The sequence below is a fragment of the Rhinopithecus roxellana genome, chromosome 1 (assembly GCF_007565055.1).
Source record: "Rhinopithecus roxellana isolate Shanxi Qingling chromosome 1, ASM756505v1, whole genome shotgun sequence".
Taxonomy (NCBI): domain Eukaryota; kingdom Metazoa; phylum Chordata; class Mammalia; order Primates; family Cercopithecidae; genus Rhinopithecus; species Rhinopithecus roxellana.
This window is the reverse complement of record NC_044549.1, coordinates 21,853,084-21,866,493: the sequence shown is the minus strand read 5'-3', so window position 1 is coordinate 21,866,493 and position 13,410 is coordinate 21,853,084. Positions and strand designations below refer to the sequence as shown.

Here is a 13,410-nt window from a genome sequence, read left to right as displayed (position 1 = left end):
ATATCCCATTTGTCAATTTCGGCTTTTGTTGCCATTGCTTTTGGTGTTTGGTGTTTGCTTGGTAAATATTCCTCCATCCCTTTATTTTGAGCCGATGTGTGTCTTTGCACATGAGATGGGTCTTGTCTCTTTATTCATTTTGCCAGTCTGTGTCTTTTAATTGGGGCACTTAGCCTGTTTATATTTTAGGTAAATATTGTTATGTATGAATTTGATCCTGTCAGTATGATGCTAGCTGGTTATTTTGCCCGTTAGCAAATGCAGTTTCTTCATAGTATTGATGTTCTTTACAATATGGTATGTTTTACAGTGGCTGGTACCAGTTTTTCCTTTCCATATTTAGTGCTTCCTTCAGGAGCTCTTGTAAGGCGGGCCTGATGGTAATAAAATCTGTCAGCATTTGCTTGTCTGTAAAGGATTTCATTTCTCCTTTGCGTATGAAGTTTAGTTTGGCTGGATATGAAATTCTGGGTTGAAAATTCTTTTCTTTAAGAATGTTGAATATTGGCCCCCACTCTCTTCTGGCTTGTAGGGTTTCTGCAGAGAGATCCACTGTTAGTCTGATGGGTTTCCCTTTGTGGGTAACCCGACCTTTCTCTCGGACTGCCCTTAACATTTTTTCCTACATTTCAACCCTGGTGAATCTGACAATTATGTGTCTTGGGATTACTCTTCTCGAGGAGTATCTTTGTGGTATTCTCTGTATTTCCTGAATTTAATGTTGGCCTGTCTTGCTAGGTTGGGGAAGTTCTCCTAGATAATATCGTGAAAAGTGTTTTCCAACTTGGTTCCATTCTCCCCGTCACTTTCAGGTACACCAATCAAATGTAGGTTTGGTCTTTTCACATAGTCCCATATTTCTCGGAGCCTTTGTTTTTCCTTTTCATTGTTTTTTCTCTAACCTTGTCTTCATGCTTTATCTCATGAAGTTGATCTTCAATCTCTGATATCCTTTCTTCTGCTTGATTGATTCAGCTATTGATACTTGTGTATGCTTCACAAAGTTCTCATGCTGTGTTTTTCAGCTCCATCAGGTCATTTATGTTCTTCTCTACACTGGTTATTCTAGTTAGCAATTCCTCTAACCTTTTTTCAAGGTTCTTAGCTTCCTTGCATTGGGTTAGAACATGCTTCTTTAGCTTGCAGGAGTTTATTATTACCCACCTTCTGAAGCCTACTTGCGTCACTTCATCAGACTCATTCTCCATCCAGTTTTGTTCCCTTGCTGGCAAGGAGTTGTGATCCTTTATGGGAGAAGAAGCATTCTGGTTTTTGGAATTTTCAGCCTTTTCGTGCTGGTTTTTCCTCATCTTTGTGGATTTATCTTCTTTTGGTCTTTGACGTTGGTGACCTTCACATGGAGTTTCTGTGTCTGGGTGTCCTTTTTGTTGATGTTGGTGCTATTCCTTTCTGTTAGTTTTCCTTCTAACAGTCAGGCTCCTCTGCTGCACGTCTGCTGGAGCTTGCTGGAGGTCCACTCCAGACTGTTTGCCTGGGTATCACCAACGGAGGCTGCAGAACAGCAAAGATTGCCGCCTGTTCCTTCCTCTGGAAGATTTGTCCCAGACGGGTACCCGCGAGATGCCAGCCAGAGCTCTCCTGTATGAGGTGTTTGTCAATTCCTGCTGGGAGGTGTCTCCCAGTCAGGAGACATGGGGGTCAGACACTCACTTGAGGAGGCATTCGTCCCTTCGCAGAGCTTGAGTGCTGTGCTGGGAGATGGGTTGCTCTCTTCAGAGTTGGCAGGCAGGAACGTTTAAGTCTGCTGAAACTGCACTACAGCCGCCCCTTCCCCCAGGTGCTCTGTCCCAGGGAAAGGGGAGTTTTATCTGTAAGCCCCTGACTGGGGCTGCTGCTTTTGTTTCAGAGATGCCCTGTCCATAGAGGAGAAATCTATAGAGACAATCTGGCTACAGAGGCTTTGCTGAGCTGTGGTGGGCTCTGCCCAGTTCTAACTTCCGGGTGGCTTTGTTTACACTGTGAGGGAAAAACCACCCACTCAGGCCTCAGTAATGGTGGATGCCCCTCTCTGCACAAAGCTAGAGCACCCCAGGTTGACTTCAGGCTGCTGTGCTGGCAGCAAGAATTTCAAACCAGTGGATCTTAGCTTGCTGGGCTCCATGGGGGTGGGATTTGCTGAGCTAGACCACTTGGCTCCCTGGCTTCAGCCTCCTTTCCAGGGGAGCAAATGGTTCTGTCTTGCTGGCCACTGGGGTATGAAAACAAAATATAAAAAACAAAAAACTCCTGCAGCTGGCTTGATATCTGTGCAAATGGCCACTCAGTTTTGTGCTTGAAACCCAGGGCCCTGGTGGTATGGGCACCCAAGGGAATTTCCTGGTCTGCGGGTTGTGAAGACAGTGGGAAAAGCATAGTATCTGGGCTGAATGCACTGTTCCTCATGGCACAGTCCCTCATGGCTTCCCTTGGCTAGGGGAGAGAGTTCCCCAACCCCTTGCACTTCTGGGTGAGGTGACCACACCATCCTGCTTTGGCTCACCCTCTGTGGGCTGCACCCACTGTCTAATCAGTCCCAATGAGATGAGCTGGGTACCTCAGTTGGAAATGCAGAAATCACCTACCTTCTACATTGATCTCGCTGGGACTGGAGCTGTTCCTACTTGGCCATCTTGGCAGCCACCACCTTACTTCAGTTTTGTATGTAACTCACATGTCAGCGGTGTGCAATGTCATCAAGGTTTATAAGCTCACCTTTACTTTTAATATTCAGTTAGCTGGTATTAGCCCCACCCTGTGCAGTATAAAACCTGCATCTATGTCCCCCCAACCCCTCAATATTTCTGGGCATTGTTAGGGAAGTTAAATATCTCTTAATCCTCCCCAGTTCTGAGTTTCCTCTGCTGAATTTTCAATCTCACATGAGTCTTGACTCTTGTGTTAAACTAATGCAAATCACAGTCCTGTTTTTGATCTGCTCAAAGCATCTCTAACATAAGGCAGTTGATTCTATCAGGCATTTGCTGATGGTATAAAGGTAATGGAGAAGGCTTTATCTCAGCACGGTAGATGGCCTAAAAATATTAGTTAGACATAACAATCCTAAAATTCCTCTGCCACCCTCTCAAGGGCATCTCTTACTGACCAACTTTTTTCCCAGGACCTAGCCAGCTATGATGTTGCTCAGGCCATAAAGCTGTCTTTCCAGACCATCTTCACATCTTTCCTCTACTCTTGTTTTTCTGGACCCATCTATCCTTCTTTTAAGCTGCTTCTAGAAAACCAGAACGTAATTAATTCCACAATTTAGATCCCTGTGTCCCATCCTAAATTGGCCTCCAACTCTACCTTTGTTTCCCCAGTAGAATCACTAAGGCACTTTTCCTAACATATGGTCAGCTATCTGGGCACCCTTTCTTAACCAGCACAAAGGAGTGGAAAGAGACTTTGAAACCACAGTCTTTTATTTACATGATTAAAATATTAGGCTTTGTCTTTCTTCTTGGCCTGGAAGCAAAAAGGCTATATTTTATCTTTTTCCTGTGGCTATATCTTTTTCCTAATGTGTAGAAAATATAGACTATTTTTCTCACCTCAGACACATATACCTGCAGAATGGTTACAAAGTTTCAAAAATTTTTAATAGAATTATTTTACTACATGTAAGTGGTTAAGCCTTCCTAATATAAAAATCTGAAATCTGAAATGCTCTAGTCTGAAACTTTTTGAGCACTGACGTGATGTTACAAGGGTAAATGTCTTCACTTGGCCTCATGTGATGGGCTGAAGTCAAAACGCAGATGCACAACAGTTTATTCAGAGGACCCAGGGGAAGAAAGACTCTCACACTTCCTTGCAGTGTGATACAGTTTTTCCACGCACAACGTGATGGTGATGCTGAACAACCACAGATTGTCTACATGGGTGGCTGAAACAGTGACCTCTTTGCTTTCTGGTGGTTCAGTATATACAAACTTTGTCTCACGCACAAAATTATTTAAAATGTTGTGAAAAATTACCTTCGGTCTATGTGTATAAAGTATATATGAAGCATAAATGAGTTTTTTTTGTGTAGACTTGGATTCCCTCCCCAAGATAGCTCATTATGTAAATGCAAATATTCCAAAATCTGAAAAAATTTGAAATCCAAACTACTTCTCCTTCCAAGAATTTTAGATAAGGGATACTCAATCTTATATTTTTAGTTAAAGGCCTTCAGATTAAAGTACTTTTTTTCAAGATTGGCTAGAGACAAGATTTACTTGACTCTTGCCCAACTTATTTTCACATGCAGTGTCTCAGAAGCTCTTGAACTTCCATTAACAAAGGAGAGTTATGCAGTACCATCTTCCTCACCCCTATAGACACTCCTATCCCTCACCAATGGGTAAGGATCAGATTATTTTCTGATTGCAACGTCACAAAACGAATACTAGGATAAAGATGTGAAGACTTAGGAAATACACAGTGAAATCTGGCCATGCGGTTCCCTTGTAGAAATTTCCCACCTGTCAACACATCTGTATGTTTTTCCTGTTATGTGATCATCTTGGCAGTGGTCCCCTGTATCAGTTTCCTAGGGCTGCTGTAACAAAGTACCACAAACTAGGTGCCTTAAAACAACAGGAATTTATTCTCACACAGTTCTTGAGGCTAGAAGTCCAAAATCAAAATGTTGGCCAGGCCCTGTTTCCTCTGAAAGATCTAGGGAAGACCCTTTCCTTACCTTTCCCTGGTTTCTGATGTTTGCCAGCAATCCTTGGCATCCCTTGGCTTATAGGTGTATCACTCTAATCTCTGCCTTTGTCTACAGATAGCTTCTTCCCTGTGCGTTTTTGTCTGTGTCTAAATTTCCCTCTTATAAGAACACCAATCATTGCATTAGGGCTCATTCTAATCTAGTATGGCCTCTTCTTAACGTGATTACGTCTACAAATACTCTATTTCCAAATAGGGTCGTATTCTGAGGTTCTGGATGGACATGAACTTCTGGGGACACTATTCAACTCAGTACATTCCCTCTGTTACCACATGCGGGCAAAGGAGATCAACTTCAGCGATCCTCCAAACTCCAAGGGCAGAGACTTGTGCAAAATTGTCTTCAATTTCCAGAGCAGCAAGGAAATCATTGCTTTTCAAAACATTATGTATATAGATCCTTCCATTTTTTTTGGAAACCAAGAGACTATGCTATTTCTTTTTATTCCCTATAGCTTTCTAGCTAAACTTTATACTTTTTAATACAGATGAGTCTATGGATCATTTCCACCTATTTCCCCTGTTTTCAATGTCTGTGTCACCATTTGCCCACTTACCATTCACAGATTACCATTGACCAGTGAAGAACATGAGGGAACTGTGGCAGGATGGAAGGTCCATTCATGGTCAATGTCTTATGTCTTTTTTGACTGATTACTATCCTAATTAGTTTTTAAAAATAGTCGTTTTCCCTCACCCTATCAATGAAAAATTAAGTTTGAAGGCAAAAATATTTTGTTGGAAATGGCCTTAGGAGGTGCAGGGCTGACTTATTTTCCTAACGCAGATTTTCACAAATCTTGACTCCTCCTAGGCTGCTCTTATTGGGCTATACCAATCCCTGAGGCTCCTACCAGTTATCTTTTGAGCTCTCTCTCCCCATTCCTGTTCTCAGTGTTGTGCAAAGCATGTAGCAGTGTATATAGAGTGGAGGTCAACTGCAGCAGGTGGGGGTTGGTGAAAATGAATGGTCCATGAAAACTGTGTTTAATTTAGATCTATCATTACTATTGTGTTTAACTTAGATCTACAAGTACATGACATGGATTTGTAAAGCTTCTACATGCTCCCTAGGTAAAACATGTTAAGGCTTAGATAGGTCATAGGGTTTTATGATTGGGCTCTGGGTTGCACAAAAATTTGACAAAAGCTTATCAATCTAGGATGAGTGAGAATTTTTGTGTGTGGTATTTGTGGCGATGGTATATTTTAATGGTTCTGGAAGGAGGTTGTCCCATATACTTTGGGGGAGAACTTTAAATGAGGGGCTTTGTATACCTGAATTTCTGTGTTTTGCCTTTTCTTGCATTATTGTTTGTTTAATGTTTTAGGTGATGAAGCCAACCCTTGCAAGTTTCAGGCCTGTAATGAATTTTCTGAGTGTCTGGTCAACCCCTGGAGTGGAGAAGCAAAGTGCAGATGCTTCCCTGGATACCTGAGTGTGGAAGAACGGCCCTGTCAGAGTCTCTGTGACCTACAGCCTGACTTCTGCTTGAACGATGGAAAGTGTGACATTATGCCTGGGCACGGGGCCATTTGTAGGTATGTTGTAGTTACAGATTTTGGCTTTAGAGGCTATAGATATTTCCTCTAAAGGGGCCTGCACCTATAATTTTAGGATAGTTATTATAGAATGCATTATAGAAGTTACATCTAGGCAGTAGATGGGAGCCATCTCACTGTCATGTGAGGATGAGTCATTTAACAGGGCTGAATTTCAAATCGGTAATTTATGCTGTTAGGGAACTGTAAAAAAAAAAATTATCTAAATATGTCCTCCTGGCCGGATGCAGTGGCTCACGCCTGTAATCTCAGCACTTTGGGAGGCCGAGGTGGGTGGATTACCTGAGGTCAGGAGATCGAGACCATCCTGGCCAACATGGTGAAACCCCATCTCTACTAAAAATACAAAAATTAGCTGGATGTGGTGGCAGGCACCTGGAATCCCAGCTACTTGGGAGGCTGAGGCAGAAGAAGCGCTTGAACCTGGGAGGCAGAGGTTGCAGTGAGCTGAGATTGTGCCACTGCACTCCAGCCTGGGCAACAAGATTGAAACTCCGTCTCAAAAAAAAAAAAGTCCTACAGAGAGTACTTGGAGCAGATGGAGATCTTTGTATTATAGTTTTTAATGGTGATGATAATGCAACATGTTCAAATGAGGTTTAGGCATAAGATCACGTTCCCCTATATCTGAATGTGCAAATGAGTTTTATTGTTATACTTGAATTATATTTTTAAAGGTTTTGGGCACCTCTTATTCCTACTTAGTATTCATTCAAAGATAAAGAAAAACAAATATTTAAAGTTTTCAAAGTGGTGACGAAAATATTTTTCTTTAAGTACATCTGAGATCCATTTTCTAAAGGTAGAACTAATGAGAAGTGGAGCAGGTTCAGTTAGCCCGACTGTCATCTGCCCACTCCCCTTAAACAAAGTCAAACAAATCAACTTTCTAACCACACACAACCAAAACTGTGTGGTTGAAGAGGAGAGGATGCTGAGAATAAGGAGGAGAAACACAAAACAGAGGACAGTTTGCAAGGTCAAAATGAGCAAACGTTGGCATAGATGCCAGAAACAGGAAATAAGTAGAAATAATCCAGACTCTTCTATATGAAGAAGCATAAAGTTTATAAGGAGAAAAACAGTCTCTTCATGTCCAGAGAAATTAATATTACCTAGAAAAGCAGTGATTTCCTTTCCCTGTGGCCTTAGGTTTTGAAGGATATCTTTAGCGTACTGAAAGGACATGGGGAGTCTGTAGGCCTGGGTTTTAGACCCAGTTCTGTAGCAGACTAATTGTATGGCCTAATGCCAGTCACTTTCCTTCCTAGGCTTGTTTTTTGGTTATCCATAAATAAGGATGTTAAGTAGAATACTTTCCTTAAACTTATTTAGCTTTTTATTCATTTTTTTTAAAACAGTCATTGAGGACCTACTAGGTCTGTGCTGGGCTTTATGCACTGCCTTAAATTGTATGATCTTTTAACTTGTCTGTTCAACTCTTTATGAAGCTTCACATGGTCAGCATTTGTTTCTCCACTTTCCCCTAGTCCCTCAGAAGGTTCTGCTGTTAATTGTCAGTGTGAACAGAATGATTCAGATATCGGACTTGGTGACTGTTGGTTGCAGGTGCCGGGTGGGTGAGAACTGGTGGTACCGAGGCAAGCACTGTGAGGAATTTGTGTCTGAGCCTGTGATCATAGGCATCACTATTGCCTCTGTGGTTGGACTTCTTGTCATCTTTTCTGCTATCATCTACTTCTTCATCAGGACTCTTCAAGCACACCATGACAGGAGTGAAAGAGAGCGGCCCTTCAGGTAAATAAGGAAAAGAGCTCTCTAATGGAATACAATGTTCCATTTACACATTTATTTAGTACTTACCAGGTGCCAAATATTGGACAAGGAGCTGGGTGGGTGGAAGAGAGCTATGAATTTTAATAAACACATGGTCCTTGTCCTCAAAGAGGTGCCAAAGTGAAGAAAAGCAGAACTAGCACTAAGAATAAGATGCTAAGGAGCCTAGATGAGGCATAAATAAGTTTTGCCTGGGGAAAGAGTCTTAAAAGTTTTAATGATAGCTGTGGTAATTTGCTGGAGAGAAAGAGTAGACATTTGCTACTTTTGGGCTGGGATGCTTTCTAGCTGGTTGAAAGAGCATGAGCAAAGTCAGGGAGGCATGCATGAACTTCAAGGCTCATTGAAGGAAAGGCATGGTTGAGTGTGGCCAGAATGCCTATTTCATGGCCAGAAAGAATTTGGAGAAGCAAGATGGAGATGAGGTAGAAGAGGTGAATTTCCCTTCAGGGAGGACCAGATCTGTTACAACTGGCTCCTCTTTGGCTCATACTAGTGGTAATAAGCCAGATTTTAAATCTAGGGAAGGGTCTGTCAATAAATGAAATCTCATTCTCTGTTTAGTTAAGTGTTGCTTCATCGATGGGGAAATAAAACCTGGTCCATTTGCTAGACTAAGGATTTGAGGATCATAATCACACACTGTACTTCGCTTCTGTGCGTCTGAAGCCTGTAAGAGCTACAGCTTGAGGTCTAGTTGACCTTCCCTCACCATCAACTTGGCTAAGTCCTGGAGCACCTGGGACATACCTCCATCATCGTTATTATACTTTTTATTGTATCTGACTTTTCATTAGACTGTAACCTCATCCAGGGCAGAGCTAACAGATTATTTGTATCACCAGTGTGTAGAACAGTCCTATGCACATAATCAATGCTCGGTAAATTTGTGTAGACCTGAGTTGAATTTAATTGAGGCCCTGCTTCCCCTAGACCCTAATATTTATATTTCAGTCAGATTTGCTGCGTGGCTACACACTGATTTTCAATGTGTATAACTCTGGGAATGATGAAGCTATAGTTTATGGAGCACCATCTACTGGCAGACATGGTTCCCAACATTTATGAATGCCAGGCACTATGGCAAGTAAGATGAATGCGACATGGAGCAAGTCCACAGGGCACTTGCCATGGGTGTGAGGAAATCATAATGATAACACCTGACAAATAATTTTTGAGATTGATCTGGATATTTTTCACAGTTACGTCCTGCCATGTGTGTAAAGTGCACCTATTTTTCTTCCCCAAGAGAAATCTTGTCCCAGGTAAATAGTCTTCCACATAGCTGAGCATCCAAACAAGAGGCTGAATCAATCATATCTTTCTTTTAGTGGCTTCAGCAGGCAGCCTGACAGCCTCTCATCCATTGAGAATGCTGTGAAGTACAACCCCGTGTATAAAAGTCACAGGGCTGGATGTGAGAAGTATGAGGGACCCTATCCTCAGCATCCCTTCTACAGCTCTGCTAGCGGAGACATGATTGGTGGGCTGAGCAGAGAAGAAATCAGACAGATGTATGAGAGCAGTGAGCTTTCCAGAGAGGTGGGAAACTTTGCATTTATGTTGCTGTACTGTTGCTGTTGCAGCTACTGCTGGTGTGTGTGTGGGGGGTGGGGGTGGGGGTGGGTGGGTGGCAGGCGGGAGTGTGTATGAGTGTATGTGTGCATGCATATGGGCTTTAAGAAAGTGTAAAAAATATTTAGTAATTGGTTTTTATCTCATATCTCCCAGTCAGTATGATATGCCCTGAGTATTAAATTCTGAGCAGTACCTTATTTCCCACCCAATGGCTTTTTTTTTTTTTTGCACTATTAACTGGTACTCTCTCCTTCCTCCCTTTCTTCCTTAGAAATATGTCTGATTTAGAGCAGGACATGTAATATCCAGAGTAGTGTATGTAGATCCTTCCATTTCCCTGAAAGTGTAATTCTTTCTTGCAGCACACTCCTGAATAGCCCAGAATGTAACAATTCCTTATGAAAAGTAGAACTCCTTTTAAAAGGCTGTTGAGGTTTTTCTGATGCAATGTGTGGCCTATTATTTCTTTTTTGTTTAAGGAAATTCAAGAGAGAATGAGAGTTTTGGAACTGTATGCCAATGATCCCGAGTTTGCAGCTTTTGTCAAAGAGCAACAAGTGTAAGCTTTTGGAGCACCCCTTACCCCGACCTGCAGACTGACCTGCTTGCCCTAGAATAATGTCACACCTGAGTGAGCACAGAATTTCCTGTCCATGTGACAGGAGTCTCGGTGATAACCAACATTTGTTGAATTCTTCGAAGTTTATACATGTCCACACAGATTATCTCATTTATTCCTTATGAGGGCTTTGTACATTGGGTGTTTCTCATTTGAGGAAATGAAATCTTGGAGACATGAAGGGACTTACTTGTCCCTTACATGTCCCTTCAAGATGACAGTGATAGCCAGTGGCAGAGAAACTGTAAAACTAAGATACTGTCTGTTTTGGACTAGAGATGCCTGGACTACACATAGTCTTTTCATATTTTCTCTCTTGTTATCATAGATCTCACCAGTGATCTGACTGATGTGATGCCATAAAATAGTTTTCATCGATAGTTCCTTTGAAGAACATTTCAGTAGCCATAAGTCCTCACATACTGCAACATACGCTTTCAAATCCATTGCTGTAGATATTTTTCAGTATGCTTTGAATTAGAAATCTCGTTAAACTGTATCTCTTGCCTCTATCAAGTTAATCTTAATTTTCCTATTTGCTTTTCTCAGGATGCATTTTGGGCAAATCTGTCATTTTTTTCTTTGTTCCCAGAATCCATAACTAGACATAGGTTACAAAATAAACTATCTTGAAGAGAGGCCATCGTGGGGATTAGCTGAGTGTATTGGGTAGGATTACAGTTTGGTGTTGATATTTGGTCCTACTCTTGCCTTCGTGGAAGTGTGTGTTCATGGAGGGCCAGACAGGTACCTTCTGGCTTGGCTTTTAGAAGAGAAAAATCAGAGCAATTCATGCATGCTTATCAAAGAAATTAATGAAGGGTCAGAATAACACCCATGGCCCTGAGTGGAACCCCTGCCCCTTTACTCAAAATTCTTTTTCTCTGATAGGTGGCTCCTTTGCTTGTGGTTCCTCTCTAAGAGAAGGGACAAACTGATACCTAAGGAAACTGAGAAAGATGCTTAGAAATCTAATTCCATGTGCATGGTAGAGATAACTCTAAAAATCTCTCAACATCTGACTTGGCTCCTAGGAGGTGCTGCCAGTCTTGCTGAATGCAGCCAGAGCAACATCACCAGGCATCTGCCTTTTAAACCAGAGAATCCATTCATCTCTGCCTCTTCAGCCAGCAGATGACCCACAGCTCCATTTCAGTAGTATCCAATAGAAAGAACAGGAATGTTTTTGTCTTTCCTAAGGCCCTTTAGAAGCCTCTGGAAGCTACCTGCCTGAATGTGTTCATTGAATTAAAAATGAGTCTTTTCTAGTCTAAGATATCCAAAGGAAGGATTCAGGAGAGCCTTATAGGAATAGGCAGATTGACTACATGTTTCTGTTTCTTCTGGTGCACTGTCTAACATTAAAATACACACGAAGAGTCTATGAAACAAAGAAGATTTGAACTAGAAGACCCTGTGACACAAAAGAAAGTCCACACAGGCTCTGTAACCTTAGGAGTTTCATAGAAGGAATAAGACATCAGAAAGATGTCAGGCACATAATCCATATAGCATTTTCAGTTTTCACTTAGTTTCAGAGTTTTCATATATCAGGTAGCCCAAAAAATATCAATGGATTTGATTCAGGATTAGTTAGAGCATCACATGGTCTTTGTAGAGTGGATTAAAAATTTTTTTAGCACAGCACAGAGCAACTTTCCTTCAAAGAAAGAAAAAAATAGAAAGTATTCATGATTTTAGGAGTATAGCTTAGTGATCTATGACAGTAATTGCATTTTATTACATTCTTGCTTTTTTTTTTTTTTTTTTTTTTTTTTTTTTTTTTTTTTTTTTTTTTTTTTACTGAATTGCTGTTTGTGTTTTCATGGCAGGGAAGAGCTTTAACCAAAACTCCTGTTCTGAAACCTGGAGAAGATGGAGATTACTTGTCGCTTATGTCATATAATTAACCTGGATTTTGAACACTGTTGGAAGAAGAGTTTTCTATTAAAAAATTAAATGTAGGGCACACTGTTTTTTTTTTTTTTCAGCTTAAGTTTTCAGAATGTAGTAAGAGATATTACCATTTTTATTTCTATAAAGACTGAAAGCTGTGTTTAAAGAAATTGAAAACTACATAAACTCTGGAAAGTATTCTATAAGAAAAAGCTGGACTTGGGAGTTAGGGCTGCAGTTGCTGTCTGCTTCTGAATCATTGAGGGTGTCTCCTAAGAACTGTGCCTCGGGTTTCTCAATAGGAAAATAAGGTGAGACTCTTACATGGAGAAGTCTGGCTTAGTAAGGGAATATTTTGGAGCGTATTTGTTATTGTTGGGTAGAAGGGGAAACCTTTGAAGTAGTCTTAGTGGGTAGTTTATAGTCAGGCACATCTAAATAAAATATTTTCTTTCTTTTTTTTGATCAAACTGCTAAAGAAAAAGCAAACTTTTTTGCTGCAGGATAGAATTAGGGTTGTATTTTTATGCTCCTATCAGTGTTTTGCATTTCCTGAGCATATTAATCAAGACCACATTATTGTTATGTTAACTATGTTAATGTCCTTTTTTTTTTTTTAGTTTTCAGGAAAAATGCATATATATATATATATACGTGTATATATATATATATATATATATATATACACACGTATATATATATATACGTGTATATATATATATGAAGTTTAGAAGTTCCCATTAATCCAAAGACAAATTTAATCACATGGGCAGGGAGAAAGTGAGTGTCAGGTCAAGACCCCAGTGCTGAGATTATATTTTGTTCCTTGATTGCTGGACTGAGGTTCCCTGATTGCTTCTGAGATCTAAAGATGTCTTGTGCAAATCCTGTCTCTCCTCTAGTTCCTGGTATATTAATTTGGAAAACAGCACTTAACTACCTCACATGATATAGATTAGCTCATTTTCATTGCTTCTCCTTTGTATAATACCTCCAGTCTAAATTAACTCCTGCTTATATAAAACAGGGCAAAGCTTTTATTACAATTAAAATATTTAAAAAACTGAACAGATAGGAAGTCCATACCTTATATAAATTTTGACAGAAAATGGAAGTTTTCCTCTTTCCCCCTAGTGTTTTTTTGAATGGGTTGCTTTGGAGGGGGAGAGGAGGAGGCCAAATAATCATCATCATGTTATTAAATTGCATATGCATTAGGTTATTATTAATGCAGATACTTT

At 40.6% G+C, this 13,410-nt stretch overlaps 1 protein-coding gene across 1 annotated transcript in view; it reads left to right on the top strand.

The window, feature by feature from the left end:
- The window catches only part of IMPG2 (interphotoreceptor matrix proteoglycan 2), a 99,496-nt gene extending 86,857 nt beyond the window's left edge, over window positions 1-12,639 (top strand). Inside the window, exons 15-19 of the mRNA XM_010373158.2 lie at window positions 6,048-6,258; window positions 7,849-8,037; window positions 9,408-9,618; window positions 10,134-10,213; window positions 12,106-12,639. Coding sequence (XP_010371460.1) covers window positions 6,048-6,258; window positions 7,849-8,037; window positions 9,408-9,618; window positions 10,134-10,213; window positions 12,106-12,118 — 704 coding nt within the window. The 3' untranslated portion in view covers window positions 12,119-12,639. The remainder of the gene's footprint in view (window positions 1-6,047; window positions 6,259-7,848; window positions 8,038-9,407; window positions 9,619-10,133; window positions 10,214-12,105) is intronic.
- Window positions 12,640-13,410: the final 771 nt, after the last annotated feature.